We start from the raw sequence: 20,630 nt of genomic DNA on the forward strand, positions 1-20,630 counted from the left end.
CTCTTGCAGAGGCCCAGCTGCTGGGAAAAGAGGCACATGTGATGCACTGATTTCCTGCCCGTTTCCTGGCCTCTGGGCTCCTCGCCTTCCTGCTCTCTCTCTCTCTCTCTCTCGCTCTCTCCGGCGGTCCTCCTGCGTCGCCCATCCATGCATTAAAGCCCTTTTGGAGGTGGCACCATGCTGCGTCGGAAGCCATCCAACGCCAGCGAGAAGGACCAGGTCCAAAAGAGGAAGGTGAGTGGGGGAAGGTGATCTACTTGAAGCCTTTGCAAAGGCAACTGACTGGCGGATGCATGGAAGGGGGACTGCAAAGCAATGAAGAAGCTTAGAAGGTTGCATGGATACCCTACCTTGGGTTGTGTGTAGACCCTCCAAACGTAGAGTGTGTAGGACTCTGGAGAGGAATGCTTTGTGTCAAGTTAGGAGATATGAAGGGATCAAGGAGCCCTGACCCCTTAGATAAGACATCCACACCAGATTCCACCTCTGTGTTTTGAATGCTGTCATCAACCCCTTGTGTCTCTTCTTGATCTACCCATGTGGAGCCGAGAGATCCACTCCATTGGGGACACCATCACAACCACTCAAAGCTCTTGCAGCAGGAGCAGTAAAGGTTGTGGGTCACACTAAAGAAGAGGAGCATTGCAAGGAAGGTAGATGCCTTCTGGAGAGGGAGGGGGAGGGGGTATTGTAACTGCCCGAAGATGTGGACCATTTTTGAACAAGAGTCTTTGGATGTGGTTTGGCTGTGTTGCTTTCTGCTGCAGAACAAGTTTTGTGATAGCAGTGGTACTTATATAAGTCCCTGGGTAGTAAGGTTGGGTTTAACATCAGAACTGTTCCGGTAATCCATCAGAATCTACTGCTAAAACACACAATGATCTGCCTCCAATAGTAAGGATTCCTTGCCTGTGCTGTACTTTTCACAAGTTCTTTTTCTTTTCTTTCTTTCATTCTCTTTCTTTTTCTTTCTTTCTTTCTATCTTCCTTCCTTCTTTCTTTCCTTCTTTCTTTCCTTCTTTCCACCTTGCCTTGCCTGTCCTCCTCCTCCTCCTCCTCCTCCTTCTTCTTTTTCTTCTTCTTCTTCTTTCCTTCCTCCCTCCCTTTCTTTTTCTATTTTTCTAGCTTATTCTTGGGGATTCAGATTCCCCCCCGCCCCCAGATTTCTCTGGGTCATATTTTATCAGTTGTGTTGTTTCTGTAACACAATATTCCATCTCTCTATAATCTCCCTGGCTGCCCTCATTTCCCAGCTGGAAACTAGCTCAGACAAGAAACCAAAACCCTGAGTACTATCACCATTCTACCTTTATTGAAAGGTTAGATTTATGGGCCAATGATGTACAGTAATACTTCAGTACTCATCCTTAATTGGTTCCGAGAAGTCCGATGAGTACCAAAAATGATGAGCACCAAACAGATTATTCCTATAAGGAGTAATGCCATGAGTCACAAGGCAAAATGCACTGAGTACCAAAATTTGATGAGTTCCAAAGCTGTTGAGTACCAAGGTACTACTATATTTCCAGAAAACCTTTTGTTGATGCTGCTGTTTTAAGATGATGCACAAATATACTCCCTTGGAAGCAGCTTCCCACCGGAATGTGGGAAGTGTAGATTATCTTTAAGAAGAGATTGGGCAACCATTTGTCTGAAATGGTATAGGGTTTCCTGCTTGACCAGGGGGTTGGACTAGAAGACCTCCAAGGTCCAACTCTGTTATTCTGTTATACCAAGCCATGCAATGCCACCTCTTTGCTCATGGCTTAGCTGACTCTGTAAAGTCAGCTATTGTTTGTAAACCCTGGTTTGGGTAGACCAGGGGTCTTCAAACTTGACAGCTTTAAGACTTGTGGACTTCAGCTCCCAGAATTCCTCCTCCAGTCATATTAGCTCAGGAATTCTGGGAGTTGAAGTCCACAAGTCTTAAACTTGCCAAGTTTGAAGATCCTTGAGGTAGACGGTTGTATGGACCCAGCCAGTTTTGCTTTAAGTAAGGTAAGCTTAAGAAAACAATGGCTTAGCATCTGTGAAGAGGGGTGGGGGAGACAAAAGCAACAAAGTCACAAAAACAGGTGAAGTCCCTTTAATTCCTTCAACTTGGCTTCAAAGCTCCAATTATCATTGAGTGGAGAAAAAAACTCCCCCACAAACAGTTGTGAAAAGGAAGAAATGCCGTTCAAACTCAAAATACATTTAAATTATAAATAGAAAAAAACAACACAAACCACACTGAAGCAATGAATGATAAGGGTTTGAAGACATCCACTGATATCGAGATACACACACTGGGAAGTATGCCAAAACTCAGATAAGAACTGTAAGACTAGAATTATTTTATGCCTTGCTTCCAGCACTGGGCCATGCGCAGTTTGTCCTTTTAAACAGTCCTTACAGCTGCAGCCCATGAAGGGGATCAGGGCCCCTTCCTCCCCTGTAGATCATGCCATTCACGTTTCTCCCTTATCCGCTCCTCCCTGCGTGCCCTAGGATGGACAGGGGATGGGCCTGGGTCTTCCTCTGACTGCCCAGCCAGCGTGTGCCCTTCCCCAGTTTCCTCCACAACCTCCAAAGCCACACTTCCACTCCCTATCAGCTGTTCCTCCTCTCCCTAGGAGTCAGACTCCAACAGGGGCATGACAGCATCATGCACATGAGTTTAGCAAGCAACTATTAACCTTTATTTAAAAAACAAGGATGAAAGAAACCAGTTTCTCTGCTTATTGGGTCTTCCTTAATATCTCCCCTTTGTTTTAAATATCTCCCTTTTATCATCTCCCTTCATTTCCTCCCCTTCTTTGTAGGACCCCAATTCTACAATTTGAAGAGATGAATGTCAACACAAAATCAGCTTGGCAACAGGTTAATTTCAGGGGAAGGTGTCCATCTCAATCTACTTCATGCATATTGAGCTACAACTTACAGTCAGGGAGTCTTGGGATAACTTCTGGGTTTTTCAGAAAATAGCAGCTGCACACTTTGGGGGACAAAGTTTTGCAAACATCACAGGTTTGCCAAGTATAGGGTCCTTCCCTTGCAATGTAAGGGGCCTCCAGAACTGTGGTTGGGGCTGCCACAAAGGGTTAGTGTTTATTTGGGTCAACGGTTTGTGGCTTCTGCTCTTCCAAAGAAGACGACTGATTTCTCGCTTAGTTCTTGCTAACCAATATTTGCATGCACGTATCTGAATGTGGAACTAAGGTTGCAGCCCAGCATCCTGTAGTTGCCTCTCTCACCTCAGCATCCTGGACTCACCCTTATGCGCCGAGGCATGTATTCGGGTTTCTGGGCTTTGACTACATGTCTTTTCAGGAATACCCAAAAGTGGGCATGCGCCAGTTGACATGTGCATGTGTTTTCTTCTTCTTCTTCTTCTTCTTCTTCTTCTTCTTCTTCTTCTTCTTCTTCTTCTTCTTCTTCTTCTTCTTCTTCTTCTTCTTCTCCTCCTCCTCCTCCTCCTCCTCTTCTTCTCCTCCTCCTCCTCCTTCTCCTCCCCCTCCTCCTCCTCCCCTTCTCCTCCTCCTCCTCCTCCTCCTCCTCCTCCTCTTCTTCTTCTTCTTCTCCTCCTCCTCCTCCTCCTCCTTCTCCTCCTCCTCCTCCTTCTTCTTCTTCTTCTTCTTCTCCTCCTCCTCCTCCTCCTCCTCCTCCTCCTCCTCTTCCTTCTCTTCTTCCTCCTCCTCCTCCTCCTCCTTCTTCTCCTCCTTCTTCTTCCTCCTCCTCCTCCTCCTCCTCCTCCTCCTCCTCCTCCTCCTCCTCCTCCTTCTCCTCTCCTCCCCTTCTCCTCTCCTCCTTCTTCTCCTCTCCTCCTCCTTCTTCTTCTTCTTCTTCTTCTTCTTCTTCTTCTTCTTCTTCTTCTTCTTCTTCTTCTTCTTCTTCTTCTTCTTCTTCTTCTTCTTCTCCTCCTCCTCCTCCTCCTCCTCCTCCTCCTCCTCCTCCTCCTCTTCTTCTTCTTCTTCTTCTTCTTCTTCTTCTTCTTCTTCTTCTTCTTCTTCTTCTTCTTCTTCTTCTTCTTCTTCTTCTTCTGCTCCTCCTCCTCCTCCTCCTCCTCCTCCTCCTCCTCCTCCTCCTTCTTCTTCTTCTTCTTCTTCTTCTTCTTCTTCTTCTTCTTCTTCTTCTTCTTCTTCTTCTTCTTCTTCTTCTTCTTCTTCTTCTTCTTCTTCTTCTTCTTCTTCTTCTTCTTCTTCTTCTTCTTCTTCTTCTTCTTCTTCTTCTTCTATTTTGGATAAGTTTTTGATTTAGCAAAAGCTTCTAAAAACAGAACAAGTACTTCTCTTCTTCCTCCTCCTCTTCTTTTTTTCCTCCTCTTTCTTCTTCTCCTTCTCCTTCACCTTCTTCTACTTCTTCCATTTTGGATAAGTTGTTGATTTAGCAAAAGCTTCTATAAACAGAACAAGTTCTTCTCCTCCTTCTCCTCCTCCTCTTCCTCCTCCCTGCCTGGATTAGTCCTCAGGTTTCTTGGCAGAAGTGGCTTGCCCTGGCATTCTTCCTAAGGTTGAGGGAGAGGGACTGGCCTCAGGTCACTCATCTTTGACTGGCCTCAGGTCACTCATCTTTGGCTTTGAACCCAAAGCAGGACTAGAACTCACCGTCTCCCAGTTGCTATCCGGGTGCCTGAACCACTACACCAAATTGGCTCTTGATACAAACTGGGTTTCTGCAGACCCTTGTTTATAAAAAAAAATAAATAAAAAAAAAAACCAGAAATCAACCCACCATCACCCCGTTGCTGCTTTGCTACTTTCCCAGATGTTTCGATTCTGGAAACTGCAGTTGCTGGTCACCTGATGCTAACCCACTTCCTTTGCCTGGTATTGATCTGTGTGTCGATTCTGAGCAACTCTGCAAAAAAAAGAGAGAGAAAGAAAAAGAGCTTCGGAAGAAGGGGGGAGGGGCCGTCAGTCAGAACATAGCTAGTTCAACTTAGAAAAAGCCTCCAGACAACCCCAGTATTCCGACGTGAGCAGTGCTGACAAGGCTGCAAATTGGTCCATCCTATACAGGTGTGTAGAGATACCCCAAGAAAATTCTGCTCTTGGATGTCATTTGTTGAGGGAGATAGGAATACACAAGCATAAGAAAAACAAACCAACCTTGTAATGAGATTGCAAAAAAAAAAAAAAATAGAAATGGCTAGGCAGAGGCAAGATGCTATTTGATCTTGGAAAGAAACAGCATCAAAAGCTTTTACCTTCATGCATGTATGAGATTGGCAGCCTACCAGTTTTGGTCATCGCAATATAAAAGATGTTGAGGCTCTAGAAAGAGTGCAGAGACGAGCAACAACGATGATTAGAGGACTGGAGGCTAAAACGTACAAAGAATGGTTGATGAATTGGGTATGTCTGGTTTAATGAAAAGGACTGGGGGTGACATGATAGAAGAGGGAGTCAAGCTATTCTCCAAAGCAACTTGAAGGCAGGACAAGAAGCAATGGATGGAAACAAATTAAGGAGAGAACCAACCTAGAAATAAGGTGCAGTTTCCTGACAGTTAGAACAATTAACCAGTGGAACGGCTTGCCACCAGAAGTTGCAAATGCTCCAACACTGGAGGTTTTTAAGAAAACATTGGACAACCATTTGTCTGGAGTGGTGTAGGGTTTTCTGCCTAAGCAGGGGGTTGGACTAGAAGACCTCCGAGGTCCTTTCCAACTCTGTTGTTCTGCCTTTCATTCAGGAGCAAGGGAGTCCGCGTAGTGATCCCTCTTCCAAGTTTTCTCCTTGGTCCCTTGCAAGAGTTTGAGCTGAAAGGGAACAAATGGTCCAGGATCACCCAGTGAATTTCTGTGGATGAGAGTGGACTTGACTCCTGTCCCAGCACTTTAACCACCACACCACATTGGCTTTTTAATTAACTATCTTCCAGAGTTCATCCTTCCTAAGAAGTCTTCCTTCCTTGTCTGATTTGTTGTTGTTAGTTGCGAAGTCATATCCGACCCATCGCGACCCCATGGACAATGTCCCTCCAAGCCTTCCTGTCCTCTACCATCTTCTGGAGTCCATTTAAGCTCACGCCGACTGCTTCAGTGACTCCATCTAGCCACCTCATTCTCTGCCGTCCCCTTCTTCTTCTCTTGCCCTCCATCTTTCCCAGCATTAGGCTCTTCTCCAGCGAGTCCTTCCTTCTCATGAGGTGGCCAAAGTATTGGAGTTTCATCTTCAGGATCTGGCCTTCTAAGGAGCAGTCAAGGTGGATCTCCTCTGGGACTGACCGGTTGGATGGCCTTGCAGTCCAAGGGACTCACTGGATCTTCTCCAGCACCAGAGTTCAAAGGCCTTCTCTGATACTGAGTCATAATTCCACCGTGCCATCTTTGTCAAAATCCTCGTTCCAGGTTGGGTTTTAACCTGTTCTTCCTTAAGACATAACCCTCATTATTATCACCATCCCTCCATCGGCAGATAGGCAGGTACACCTTAGAACAGGACCTGGTCCCAAGGACTTTCTAATCTGAAAAAGTGACAGGTTCCAAAAACTTTAACCTTAGACTTTCTACTATTGACCTCACCCCTTTCCTAAGAGGTCTGAAGGGGGCGTGCATAAGCGCACCAACGTGCCTACCGCCCCTGTCCTATTGTTCCTTTTATTTTTATTTTTAATTTTTCTTATATGTATCCGTGAATTCATAACTATGTTTTTACTTATACCTATTATCTTGTAAGCAATTGACAAAAATAAATAAAATAAAATAAAAATAGATAAATAAACAATGGGGTGGAGAAGGCGGCAAAATGTGTGTATTTTCAGCTACAGGAACCGCTTTGGAGGAAACGGAGGTGGGGAAGTAGGACTTCATATTTTTTTAACATAACCTTCTGCATCATCCAGCTCACTGATTGACTGCCTCTTCTTCTGGGGAAAGGGGACACATCTTTGCACACATGTGTGCCTTCCTGTGTAAGAGGCAACGAGGGATGGAGGAGGCAAAAGAATAATGGTCTCCTGGCAACTCCAGCCACTTCTAGCCGCAGCTCCATCTGCTAATCCCTCTAATTGAGAGGACCGTGAGTTGCCCAGAGCCACAGACCTGAGCTGGGCAGCTCCATAAATGAAATGAAATAAATAATGGCGGAGAGGGCTCCAAGATTCCCGTTGGCTTTCTCTGCTCTGCCATCCATTCTATTCCTGACCGTCTCTGCCTTCTGCCCCACAGCTGTCGCTACAGCGGTCCAGCAGTTTCAAGGATTTTGCCAAATCCAAGCCCAGTTCCCCGCTGGCGATCAACAAGGCATTCAGCCTCGAAGAGGAAGAGGTAACAAGCCGGAGGGGGGGGGCTGCTGAGGGTTTGCAGGGGTTTGAGAGATCATCTAGCTAAGATTCTGTGCGGTTTAGAGAATCCCCAAATCCCAGTCCTGGCTGGCCCCGCCCACCCCAACCCGTCCTTCCCAGGAGCCCCCACGCAGCCCGTTTTGGACGCAGGTAAGTGCAGGACGTACATGGAGGGTTGGGGAGGGCAAAAAACAGGCCTCCCGGAAGTTTGGGAAGGCCGGAAACGGGCCCATTTCCAGTTTCCAGAGCCTCCGGAGCCCGAAGAGGCTGTTTTCACCCTCCTGGAGGCTCAAGGAAAGCCTCCGGAACCCCGGGAGGGCAAACAAACACACACACACAGAGCCGTGGTGCAGGAGGCTGACTAGGCCACACCCACTATGGCCACGCCCACCCAGCAACCAGGCAGAGAACCTGTTGCTAAATTTTTTGAAGCCCACCCCTGGTAACACCCCATCCATCCCCCAAACCTTGGCCTCCTCTCCGCTGCCCTTTCAAGTGACGGCTTTGTGGGCTTCTCATCGTCACCCATCCTGGCCCATGTCCGTCTATGATCAGTAGTCAGTCCCTCCCGACCGTATCTTTACCTTCTCCATTGCTCTAACCTGACAGGTAGTTCTCCACTTTTACGACCAAGACTGGGAACTTCCATCCGTTGCTAAGCGATAACTGCGGCCAATTTGATGACCTTTTTTTGGGGGGGGGCACCCCTCATTAATCAAATCACACCATTAATTATTAAATAAATCTGGTTTCCCCCGTTGACTTTGCTTGTTGGAAGTCAACTGGGAAGATCACCAAGGACGATCCCGTGACTCCAGGATGCTTCCATCATGGTAAACACACGTTGCCAAGCATCCGATTTTTTTAATCTGCACTATGACGGCACTGAGAAGGGCAAGACTGGTCGTAAGTCACTTTTTTCAACCTCATCTTAACTTCAAACGATCATTACACGAGTGGTAAATTCAGGATTACTTTATAGTTGTAGTCCACCGGTTGGCCAAACTCTTTGCTTTCCGAAAGGCAGACTCAATCTGATCTGGAGTCCAAAGTCAGTGTCCCAAGCTAGGAAGGTCCATTCCTGAACTCAATTCATCCAATCCCAAGACCAATAAAGGAGTCATTGTCTCCCTTCCCTGGAAAGCCAAGGTCCTTGGTTCTTTCTGCAGGTTCTTAAAGACAACCAGTCCAACTCACCACCGAGCCCAGATGATGTGGGACGCTCAAAGCTGGGCAAGAAATGGAGATCCGTCATCACCCGCACCATGAACCGGAAGACGGGCAAGGCGATGGCTAAAGCATTGGTAGATCAGGTGAGAGGCAAGTGGTCCCAGTAGTGGGATTGAAATTTTTTTTTTTACTCCTGGTTCTATGGGCGTGGCTTGGTGGATGTGGCATGTCTTGGTGGGTGTGGCTTGGGGACGTGGCAGGGGAAGGATACTGCAAAATCTCCATTCCCTCCCCACCCCACTAACCTGCTTTCCAGCTCCATTCTCCTGTGCAGGGCAACATAAAAAGACCCATCCAATCAGCTGGGACTCAATGGGAGGCAGAGAATAGATGGGGTTGGCGGGGCCAGCCAGAGGTGGGATTTGCCGGTTCTCCGAACGACTCAAAATTTCCGCTACCGGTTCTCCAGAACTGGTCAGAACCGGCTGAATATACCACCTCTGCCATGTCCACTCCATGCTGTGTCTTCATGTGTTTGAGCAAGAGAATTGTACAAGATGCCTCCTTCCAAAACATCTCACTATCTCACCATTGCCCAGCATTTAACTTCTTCCTCTAAGCCTATTTGCATGCTCTCTCTCTTGCTCTCTCTCTCTCTCACACACACACACACACACGCACTTCCTTTTCTGTGTGGTTTTGTGAAAGCAGAAAAAAAAGAGCATGCAACAGTGAAGTCGTGCAGGTTCGGCTCGTGAGCTCTTCAGCAGGTAACCAAACCAAGGACACGGGCTTCTATTGCTACCTTATACTGAAGCCATTTGCACCCAACCGCAGCGCGAAGGTGCCTCTTTTCCTTAATAGTCTAAAATAGATTGAAGGGTGTTTACATGAAATGAAATCCGCTTTCTACCCCGTGAAACAGTTCCTTTTGTTTTGTGTCATGGTTCTGTCTCATATCCCCAAATCTCACTGTTCCCCTCCCATGCCAAGCACAGCTGGGCAATGATTTGGCCAGTCCGTAGAAGAGAGGGTGAGACTCAAGTATCATGCTGCAAATGATTAACGAGGAGCTCCCAGGAAGGTGCCTGCAACAGTCACTCATGTCCAGGGGTGGGATTCTACCAGTTCGCACCTATTCACTAGAACTGGTTGTTAACATTCTAAGCAGTTCGGAGAACCGGTTGTTAGAAGAAATTACCAGTCTAATCCTGTAAGGAAGGCAGGAAGGAAACATTCTGGTGTTGCTTACAGAAACTGCCTCTCCATTAACTCTTATTACATTCTTGGCAGGACTAGACTTCCTGTCTCAGGAACGTCTCTGGAGTTTTTTCCCCCTCCTTTGATGGTACTTTGCTTGTGTGGAGTGACCATTCAAAGTTACAATGGCACTGAAAAAAGTGACATGACCATTTTTCACACTTATGACTGTTGCAGCACCCCACAGTCATGAGAAGCCAGGGGAGGAGATGCGTGCCTCGATGTGAATGATATTGAGTTGGCCACACCCAGTCAATAACATGACCACCAAGCCACGCCCACCAACTAAGCCAAGCCCACAGAACTGGTTGTTAAAAATTTGAATCCCACCCCTGCTCATGCCCTAGTCCAGTGATGGAGAACCTTTTCAACACCGAGTATGAAATGTGTAGTTCCTTCTTTTTAAACACTGTTGTGAGTGCAACATGTTCTTCCTCTTCCCCCCAAAACATGCCTGGAGGTCATGGAGGGTAGGCCTTCAAAGGAAGCAAGGGTCAAACATAGCAACCATGCAGTAGTGGGATTCAAAAATGTTTACTACCGGTTCTGTAGGCATGGCTTGGTGGCTTGGTGGGCATGGCAGGGGAAGGATACTGCAACATCCCATTCCCTCCCCATCCCACTAACCTGCTTTCCAGCTCCGTTCTCCTGTGCAGGGCAACCAAAGAAGACCCACCTGATCAGCTGGGACTCAATGCGAGGCAGAGAAGAGATGGGGGCAGGGCCAGTCAGAGGTGGGATTGGCCGGTTCTCCGAACTACTCAAAATTTCCGCTACTGGTTCTCCAGAACTGGTCAGAACCTGCTGAATGCCACCTCTGCAACCATGGCCAACTGAGTTTCTATCTTGGGAAGAAAGAGTTCACCATGGTTTCATGTTCATCTTGCAGGGACACGATGAACCGGACTCTCCTACGTCTCCAGCCTACAGTCTTGTTGAAGAAGACCTTCCCACCTTTTCGGTTACAAACCAGGAGACTAACAGCCCCAGTGCCTCCAATGGTAAAACGGCTCACTCACCTTCGATGTAACCTTGATTTAAGGCCTACTGTGCGTGGAAGTGGTAAAGCTTGGGATAGACTCTACCGGTGCAAATTGGGGTCTGTTCTGAACAAGGCCTCGTTCCCATTTTTTTACGTAAAGCAACTGAACATCACAGAGGAAGTCCTGTGCTTCTCTGGCACTTGAGCATCTTTACTTTAGCAGAAGCAAATATTCCTTGAGTAAGAAGGGCCGGTAAGAGATTCCTAGGAGTTGACTTTAGCTCTGAAGGCTCCTCAGCCTGGCTGGTGAGGTTCTTCTTGACCACAAAAGGGAAGTGGCTTCTGCCTCTGGCTTCTTTGGGGATGTTTTGCCATTTCTGAGTCTCCGCTGTAACTCAGGGAGTTTCTGGTGGTCTCCTGTCCGGTTCCTTAATTTGATCTGACCTTTTTTTTTTTTTTGAAATGGCCGGCGAATGCATTCCCAACCAGGCAGACTCTCACCCAGGAGGAGATATGGAGCAGTTGCAACTGAATCCAATCAGCTGCCATGTGCAGGAATCCAGATACAGATAATCAGAGTTGGAAGGGACCTTGTAGGTCATCTAGTCCAACCCCCCCGCCCAAGCGGGAGACCCTACACCATTTCTGACAGATGGCAGTCCAATCTCTTCTTGAATCCAATTCGAAGCAGAAGATTGTCTGGTCTGTGCGGTGAATATATTCCACAGAGAGGGGGCCCATCTGTGGTCTTGGGTAGTCCGCTACATGCTCACACAGATGCTCTTGTTCAGTAGGGATCTGCCTTCCTGTAACATCATCCGTTATTCTATATCCCGCAGTTGGGGGCCATGAGAGAAGTCTGGACAGTCTTCAAATATCTGAAAAGATCTATCTGCCCCTTCCTTCCTTCTCAAGACTAAGCCATCCCTGTTCTCTCCTTGGAGATTCAGCTTCTGGCCTCTGATCATCCTTTCCTAAACCTGTTCTGGTTTACCGTGTCCAGAACCAGCTATAATATCCCAGAGATTGGGTCCATCTAATATAGAATCATCTTCTTCTTTTAATGATCCCATAATCCCATGCGGGCAACTGAATGGAGCTGGAGTGTTTACTGGCCGGGTGCCCTTCCTGTCACCAATGAGGAATTTTGTTCAGCAGATACATTCTCAATAGAGAATGAAGCGCAAATATTACTTAACAAAACCTAGAACTACATGTGCAGATTCTGGTGGCTTGTAGGAGGGAGAAACTCGCCCTAAGCCAAACTCAGTACAGATAGTCCTCCACTTATGACCACAATTGAGCCCAAAATTTATGTTGCTAAGCGAGACGTGTGTTAAGGGAGTTTTGCTCCATTTTATGACCTTTCTCGCCACAATTGTTAAGCGAATCACTGCCGTTGTTAAGTTAGTAACACGGCTGCTAAGTGAATTTGGTTTCCCCATTGACTTTGCTCATCTGACGGTCACAAAAAGGGATCACAGGAGCCTGGGACCTTGCAACTGTCATTAATACGAGCCAGTTGCCAACTCTCTGAATTTTGATCAGGTCGCTGTAGAGATTTCTGCAATGACATGCGAAAAAGGGTGATAAAATCACTTTTTTCAGTGACGCTGTTATCTTTGAACAGGACACTAAATGAACTGTTTGTAAGTCCAGGACTAACTGTATTAAACTGTTTCCATGCTTCTATTGAGTCAGCTAACATTTTTTTTCCTCCCAGTTCTTGTTCCCCCTCCAGAAAGGGAATTGTTCAGTCCCATGTCGTGCAGCCTCGACAGCAAGGAAGAAGCCATCTCGACCCCATACAACGGGCCCTTCTGTGGAAAAGCCAAGGTTCACACAGATTTTATTCCCAGCCCCTATGATAAGGACTCTCTGAAACTTCAGGTGGGTGCTTTGCATTTCTCTAGGCAGCTTTCCAAAAGTGTTCCTAATGCCACAAGTGGTGGGGGGGAAACAGGGCAGGTACTCCTTCTTCCCAAATTTCTGGCCTCTGATAGTTCTTTCCTAAACCCGTTCTGGTTTACCATGTCTAGAACCAGATATAATATTCCGGAGATAGGGTCCATCTAATATAGAATCATCTTCTTCTTTTAATAACCCCATAACCCCGTGCGGGGTGGAGTCTGGGCAACTGAGTGGAGTTGAGTGTTTACTGGCTGGGTGCCCTTCCTGTCACCAATGAGGAGTTTTGTTCAGCAGCTCCATAAGTCAGAGGCAAGAAAAAGAACAAAAACAGGAGGAGAAAATCACGGGAAGATTATACACAGGAAAGGAAGAGGGTCTTCCAGTCAAGAAACAGTGCTAGGCCACTTAGAATATTGGGCTTAATAAGAACTTTGTGGTGGTCATTGTTTGGGAGATTTAATTTCACTTCCTGGCTGGCTGGGGAATTCTGAGCATTGAAGTCCGCAGGTCTTAAAATTGCCATGCTGTAAAATATTGCTCTGATTTCATGAAGAAAATCTGCGCAGGATCTATTACTCCAATGCATTGTAGAGAAATAGCTATGGGAAGAGTAGTTTAGTTCTCTTGAATGTTCTCCAGCAGTCTACGTTGCAACACAACATGCTTTTGGAAATGTGTGGCTTTCCCCCCCACCTTCTTCTTAGGAATAAGCGTCATACGAACCCGTAGCGTGTTTTGATTTGAGTTTCCTGCGCTGCATGAATCAAGCTTGTAAACCACAGCTTGGGGCACAACACATTGTGCAAAGCTAGCCCATTGTGACATGCAGAATGAACCATGATTGTGCTGAATTGTACAACCAGCTAGGATCTAGTTGAAAGAAGTTTTTTTTAACGCTGTGGCATTTTTTGGCACAGAAAGGGGACATCATCCACATCATTTCAAAACCTCCCGTCGGCACCTGGACCGGCCTTCTGAACGAGAAAGTGGGCTCCTTCAAATTTATCTACGTCAGCATCATCCCTGAAGAGACCGTCCCGGTTGCCAAGACTTATTCGCGGCACAGGAGCAAAAGGCCAAAGCCCAAAAGCTTGCAAGAGCTACTGCAACGGATGAACCTTGAGGTGGGAACAGGAGTGGAGCTGCTGGGGGTTGGCAGGGGTTCAGGGGAGCCCCCAGCTAAGATTCTAGGCAGTTTGGAGAACCCCCAAATCCCACTCCTGGCTGGCCCCTCCCCTCCCAGGAGTCTCCACACGGGCCATTTGGGATGCAGGTAAGTGCAGGATGAGTGCGGAGGCTCAGGGAGGGCGAAAAACAGGCCTCCCGGAAGTTCGAGAAGGCCGGAAATGGGCCCGTGTAAGCATTTGCTCGCCAAGGAAAGCCTCCGGAGTCCGGGGAGGGCAACCCCTCCCCCTTCCCGCCATGGTGCAGGAGGCTGACTAGGCCACACCCACCATGGCCACACCCACCCAGCAGAGAACCCATTGCTTAAAAATTTTTGAAGCCTACCCCAGGGTGGGAACGTTGCCCTGACAGTGAAGCACTAACAGGCAAAGTGGGGGGGAAGGACTCCGTAGGACATCTAGCCCCACCCCACCTTAGAAAGGAAAGCCAGGTGGTTGACTTTGGGCAAGTCTGTTTCTCAGCCCCAACCTTACTTCACAGGGTGGTTGTGGTGGGGAAAATGGAAGGTTGGAAGCATCAACAGAATAATTACACTTGGGAGGGACCTTGGAGGTCTTCTAGTCCAACCTCCTGCTCAAGCAGGAAACCCTATAACTTTTCAGACAAATGGTTGTCCAACCTCTTCTTGAAAACCTCCAGTGTTGGAGCATTCGCAACTTCTGGAGACAAGTTGTTCCACTGGTTAATTGTTCTCACTGTCAGGAAATGTCTCCTTGATTCTAGGTTGCTTCTCTCCTTGATTAGTTTCCACCCTTTGCTTCTTGTCCTGCCCTCAGGTGCTTTGGAGAATAGCTTGACTCCCTCTTCTTTGGGGAAGCCCCTGAGAGCTTGAAACACTGCTATTATGACACCCCTAGTCCTCCTTTTCATTAAACTAGACATACCCATAGAAGATAATCGTTCTAATTAGGTAGTAGTATATTACATGGTGGGACACAGTGGCTCAGTGGCTAAGATGCTGAGCTTGTCAATCAGAAAGGTCGGCAGTTTGGCGGTTCGAATCCCTAGTGCCGTGTCATGGCGTGAGCTCCTGTTACTTGTCCCAGCTTTTGCTAACCTAGCAGTTCGAAGGCACGTAAAAAATGCAAGTAGAAAAATAGGGACCCCTTTGGTGGGAAGGGAACAGCGTTCTGTGCGCCTTCGGCGTTTAAGTCATGCCGGCCACATGACCACGGAGACGTCTTCGGACAGCGCTGGCTCTTCGGCTTTGTAACGGAGATGAGCACCACCCCCTAGAGCCAGAAACGTCTAGCACATAGGTGCGAGGGGAACCTTTACATTTACCTCATACTACATGGATGCAGAGGTGGTTCTAATTCCTGACATCTCTTGGTGAAGCTATGGAAGATCTGGTTGAAAAGTCACGGTGGGTAGTCATTCTCGATCAGCAAGTAGAGGTTGATGATGGCCATGGTCTTGGCCATTGCTGAAGACTAAGGTAACCTCAAGGCCAATACATGCATTCAGCAGAACTAAATGGGTTTGACCTGGGTGAGGAAGTTCCCAGCATTCTTCTGCCTCCTATGCATCAGAGGCGTGTTACTCATCACCTTCAACACCATGATAGCGTGCCTGGCCAGGACAATACTTTATAAACAGGAAATGGCATTGGTCCATTTGCTGAACATCTCTTGTAATATTAAAAGGGAACTGAGGGGATGGCTTGTGTGGGGCCAAGGTTTGGACCTCATCCATGTTTCAAGCTCTTCAAAGAGTAGGAGAATGGATGCCTGCCTAAGTTTCATTTAGAAACACGGCAAAAAAAAAACAAACCAGGAGAAGAATATATTGATACCCGTTTCTAGCTACTGCAATTAGCAGCAGGGTAAATATTTCATAAAAGAGAAAAACTATTTCTTTAGATATATCTACTCGCTAAATACAGGTGCTTGCCTTGTCTGTTTCTTTTTTTCAAACACTCTGATTGAAAATATTAGGCTTGGTATCTTAAAAGATAAATAAGGCCTAATCTCAGATTTAATCAATCTGAGGTTGATTAAACCACAACTATTTTTCTAAAAAAAAGCAGTCTTGGATCGTTAAACTCTATTTCTAATGGGGTAGCATTTAGCATTCAATTATACTTATTGTTTTGCTGCAGCCTCTCTGGATTTTTTTAAAAAAGTATTTAAGAAGCAATTTTCTCCCACACCTTTTGTTTGATACAGAACTAGAAATGTAAAGTTCTAAATGCAACCTGAAAAACAGCCAATTCAAACATTTGGAAAACAGTTACCGGAATCCTTATACCCCCTGGTTCTCTACAGGATTGGCTAGCAAACAATCTACATAATCACATTAAATGTGATTTCTTCTCCCAAAAGCATGAAAACAGCTCCATCATGGCTGCGACGGAGACTGCTAATTCTCGTATTCAGAGCGAATGGCTCCTCTGCGCTCATTTCACGAGACCTCGCCTGGGCAGGCACCTCTTTCCAAAAACTTTGCTCAGGTCTCATCTATAGTAGAGGATGCACAGTTCACCTTATTGGGCTGATAGCTTGAGCTGTTGAATGCCTTCCTCAATCAAAATTGAATCTGATTTGCTCTTCTCTTCCCTACATACATCATTCTAATATAGGACTTAATCCTTCGGCACAGTCTTTCTCCTTGAGATGCTGTACAAAGGACCCAGGATCTTGGTAGACTAACTTTCCTTAACCCTCCCCCCCCCCCACAGTGGTTCCAAATATTACATGATGGCCAAATGCAGCCCCCTCCCCTCCCGATATGCCATTCTTCACAGCAGGATCCTATGTTTCATTGTATGAAACGAAAGCAGAACTCAAGGCTTTTCTTGATGGTGTGAATTGGGATTGGAAACAAAACTCCCAAGTAATGAGTATTACATTTTGCAATCTCTGGAGGACCACACCCAGTTCTAAATCCTCTACGTAGGACTTAAGTCACTCCTACGTTCTCCAAGAGCCCTGGTGGCGTAGTGGTTAGAATGCAGCCTTTGCAGGCTAACTTGGTTCACATTGCCAGGAATCTTGTGTCCTCCAATCCTGACTGGTTCGAGGTTGACTCAGCCTTCCGTTCTTCGGAGGTCGGTCAAATGGGGACCCCAGATTGTTGGGGGACAATATGCTGATTCTGTAAACTGCTTAGTGAATGCTGCAAAAAAAAAAAAAAAAAAAAAAAAAAAAACCCCCCTTCCTTTTTTTTTTTTCTTTTTGGGGGGGGGGGGGGGGGTGGGTTGGGGGGGGGAGGGTTACCTTCTTCCTGCCAGGGGTTCAATTTTTTTGACCGCCTCAAGGTTGCTCAGCCTTCCTTCCCGAGGTCAGTCAAATGAAGACCCAGATTGTTGGGGGCAATAGGATGACTCTGTAAACTGTTTAGAGAGGGTTGTAAAGCACTGTGAAGTGGTATATAAATCTAAGTGCTATTGCTATTGACCTTCCTTCCTTTCTTTCTTCCTTCCTTCCTTCCTTCCTTCCTTCCTTCCTCTCCTCCCTCCCTCCCTCCCTCCCTCCCTCCCTTCTCTCCCTGTGGTTAGAGTGCAGTATTGCAGGATAATTCTGCCCACTGCCAGCAGTTCAATTCTGACCAGTTCAAGGTTGACTCAGCCTCCCATTCTTCCCGAGGTCAGTCAAATGAAGACCCAGATTGTTGGGGGCAATAGGATGACTCTGTAAACTGTTTAGAGAGGGTTGTAAAGCACTGTGAAGTGGTATATAAATCTAAGTGCTATTGCTATTGACCTTCCTTTCCTTCCTCTTCCTTCCTTCCTTCCTTCCTTCCTTCCTTCCTTCCTTCCTTCCTTCCTTCCTTCCTTCTTCCCTCCCTCCCTTCCTTCTCTCCCTGTGGTTAGAGTGCAGTATTGCAGGATAATTCTGCCCACTGCCAGCAGTTCAATTCTGCCCAATTCAAGGTTGACTCAAGGTTGACAAACCAGTTGAGAGGTCTGCAAAGCACGGTGACGTAATATATAAGTGTACGTGTTATTGCTATTACAGGGACAGCAATAACAGCAAATCCTTCCTACCCAGGTAATCTATCCCAAGTATTACAATGGGACTGTGTCTCTTCCCCCTCAGGAGCACACCTCTACACTGTTACTAAATGGTTACCAGACCGTGGAGGACTTCAAGGAGCTGCAAGAGAACCACCTGAATGAATTGAACATCACTGACCCACAGCATCGCACCAAGCTGCTTACAGCGGCCGATCTACTTCTGGATTATGACAGTAAGTGCCCTTCGCCCTCCAACAGGGTTTTCTTCCTGCATCACATTGGGTATTAAGAACCAACTGTGACGTGAAACCAAATTGATAAATCAGACTAGACAATGATGGGGTGGGCCAGGGATCCTGTTGTAGTTTGCCGGCAGCAGGTGTGGACGGCTGAGGTCTCGGAGAGCGAGGGCTCAGATGAGGGGCCTGCATGTGATGCAGGGATGGGGCCAGGACCATCAGGGAGTGGAATGCTGCCTTTGGAGATTGTGGAGGCTGGTAGCAGTGAGGAAGAGGTTCTCGAGGAGCCTGTGTCCAGTGCGCATACGCGCAGGACTGCTCGAAGGAAAGAGCAGCTGCAGCAGCACGGGCAACTCAAGAGTAAGGCCCTCCCTGAGAAGCCAGCTGAGAAACTGCAGTTCTTTGCAGAAGGCAAAGAAATTTGATACCTGAGCCTGGTGGATATTAGGAATATCTGAGTTGGTGTTTGGAGACTCTTTGATTTATTGTTTAGTAACTTTATCTGGTGTTCTTGGCAGCCTTGCCAAAACTTGGCAAGGCTCTTTCTTATCGGAGCTAATGAGTTGAAAGCTGCCTTTTATCTGTGAAGAAATGGAATTCGTAAATGAAACATTAAAAGGTTGTGCTATTACCTTTGTCTCGTGTTTGCTCTCTTGGAACCAGGTTTGGGTCAGAACAGGTCCCTAAACTTGGCAACTTTAAGACTTGCAGACTACAACTCCCAGAATTCCTCAGCCAGCATAGCTTTGAGGTCGACAAGTCTTAAAAGTTGCCAAGTTTGGGGACCTCGGGGGTGAACCCTTACAAACCTTGAAATAGTAGCTTCCTATGGCACGTGAACATGGCTCCATAGAGAGAGGCCCCACAGTGGAATTGTTTGGTGGTCCCAATGTTGACCACGAGCTCCTGCTCGTCCCAAGCCAGGTTACAGAAACTTCTGTTCCTCACCCAATCGATCAGAACCGAGCTGGAAGGGACCTTTTGGAGGACTTCTAGTCCAAAGGGTAGGACAAGTAGCAATGGGTGGAAACTCATCAAGGAGAGAAGCAACTTAGAATGAAGGAGAAATTTCCTGATAGTCAGAACAATTAATCAGTGGAACAACTTGCCCTCCAGAAGCTGCGAATGCTCCAACACTGGAAGTTTTTAAGAAGAGATTGGACAGCCATTTGTCTGAGGTGGGGTAGGGTGTCCTGCCTGAGCAGAGGGTTGGACTAGAAGACCTCCAAGGTCCCTTCCAACTCTGTTATTCTATTCTAATCCTCTGCTTAGGCAGGAGATCCTGTACTATATTTCAGACAAGCCGCAGTCCAGTCTCTTCTTAAAAGCCTCCAGTGCCGAAGCACCCGGGGACGATTGAGGCCAGAGCATCCTTCTTCCCTCTCCACCCAGGGACACCATTGGCCTCCTCCAACTCTTCCTTTTTATTAAACCGCTGGCTTCTCTCTCCTCACAGCAAGCAGCGAGGCCGAAGAGGAAGGAGGCACCTTGGAGGGCCAGTTACTTCCCGGAGAGCTCAAAGAAGACATTCCCCGCGATTCCGGCTGTTTCGAAGGGGCGGAGACCTCGGACAGCGGGAGGGAAGAAGACGGAAAGCTTGAGGAAGGGCTGCCATGCCATTCTCTGGCCACTTCGGGCTGAGGGGAAGGCTCCTCCTCCTCCTCCTCCTCCTCCTCTCTCCTCATCAGGAGGCCCGGTTGGCTGGCAAGCACAAGCCGTTGTTCCAGGAACACGCCTCGGTTCCTCCCTACCCCGAAAGACAACCGCTTCAGGCCGAACTGCTTCACAGCTGGTAAGTGCTGGCTGGTAAATTAAAGAGAAGGTTCGGATCCAGAGTCCTCCCTGATCACTGAACCAAAGACTCCGCTGCCACACTCTTGCGTGCCAGGGGCTCCTCTGCCAGACTTTTGCCTGCGGTCAGCAGGCGCTACCTTGAGATTTCCTAAGAAGCCACCGGACTCGCCTCTGCCTCCGGGCGCCCCGGGCTTCTCTTGCAAAGGGGGTCTGCTTGCCCCCACCAGCTCTGCGCGGTATCTAAACACCGGCACAAAGATGGAACCATGAACTTCTGAAGGCAACCTCTGGAGCGTCTAGCTTCTTCCATCCTCCCATCACAGAGGGTCCCAAGTCTGTGGCTGAGAAAGGCACGGGGGGAGGACGACTCTGCTCTGTTTCTTTTCCAGCAGATCTGTTTTATTGTAAATAGCTAGGTTTCTTGCAGCTGAAGAACAGACAGGTGCAATTTCTAAACTGGCTTACTCTGAGAAATGGCAAGCGCTCACTCCTGGCACCAACCTTTCCAATAAAGCACGTTTATCTTCAGCATATAGAGCCGACCCTGCATGTCTGTGTTGTTGTTGTTTTAAGAAAAACTAAAAGGTAAAATATTCCTCTGCTGCCAGTGGAAGGAAGGAAGGAAGGAAGGAGGGAGGGAGGGAGGGAGGGAGGGAGGGAGAAAAGGAAAGAAAAAAGGGAAGGAAGGAAAGGAGGGAGGAAAGGAAAAAAGAAAAAGGGAGGAAAGGAAGGAAAGAGGAAGGAGAGGAGGGAGAAAAGGAAAGAAAAAATAAAAGAAAAAAGGGAAGGGATGAAGGAAGGGAAAAAGAAAGAAAGAAAGAAAGAAAGAAAGAAAGAAAGAAAGAAAGAAAGAAAGAAAGAA

The 20,630-nt window shown here is 47.3% G+C and overlaps 1 protein-coding gene across 2 annotated transcripts; it reads left to right on the plus strand.

Moving 5' to 3' along the window:
* SASH3 (SAM and SH3 domain containing 3) lies at positions 1-20,301 on the plus strand. 2 transcript variants are annotated; one of them, XM_026674729.2, is made up of 8 exons: positions 1-234; positions 7,154-7,252; positions 8,439-8,582; positions 10,589-10,700; positions 12,423-12,571; positions 13,510-13,716; positions 17,818-17,968; positions 19,431-20,301. In XM_026674729.2, exons 1-8 carry the CDS (start codon positions 178-180, stop codon positions 19,613-19,615), a joined length of 1,104 nt encoding a protein of 367 aa, XP_026530514.1. In that variant the 5' UTR covers positions 1-177; the 3' UTR covers positions 19,616-20,301. The 2 variants fall into 2 exon arrangements, with proteins under 2 accessions (XP_026530514.1, XP_087828509.1); XM_087972383.1 differs by having other exon boundaries at positions 78-234; positions 12,405-12,571.
* The last annotated feature ends 329 nt before the right edge of the window (positions 20,302-20,630 follow it).

The sequence above is a fragment of the Notechis scutatus genome, chromosome 10 (assembly GCF_049901735.1).
Source record: "Notechis scutatus isolate UNSWTSFEM ecotype Mainland chromosome 10, rNotScu1.2, whole genome shotgun sequence".
NCBI lineage: Eukaryota > Metazoa > Chordata > Lepidosauria > Squamata > Elapidae > Notechis > Notechis scutatus.

What these genes read in the sequence shown, in the direction of transcription:
- SASH3 (XM_087972383.1), top strand. Translation starts at nt 178, where the DNA reads ATGCTGCGTCGGAAGCCATCCAACGCCAGCGAGAAGGACCAGGTCCAA. An exon ending in TCAGCCTCGAAGAGGAAGAG is followed by an intron (nt 7,253 to 8,438) that starts GTAACAAGCCGG and finishes TTCTTTCTGCAG; the next exon opens with GTTCTTAAAGACAACCAGTC. An exon ending in CTAAAGCATTGGTAGATCAG is followed by an intron (nt 8,583 to 10,588) that starts GTGAGAGGCAAG and finishes TTCATCTTGCAG; the next exon opens with GGACACGATGAACCGGACTC.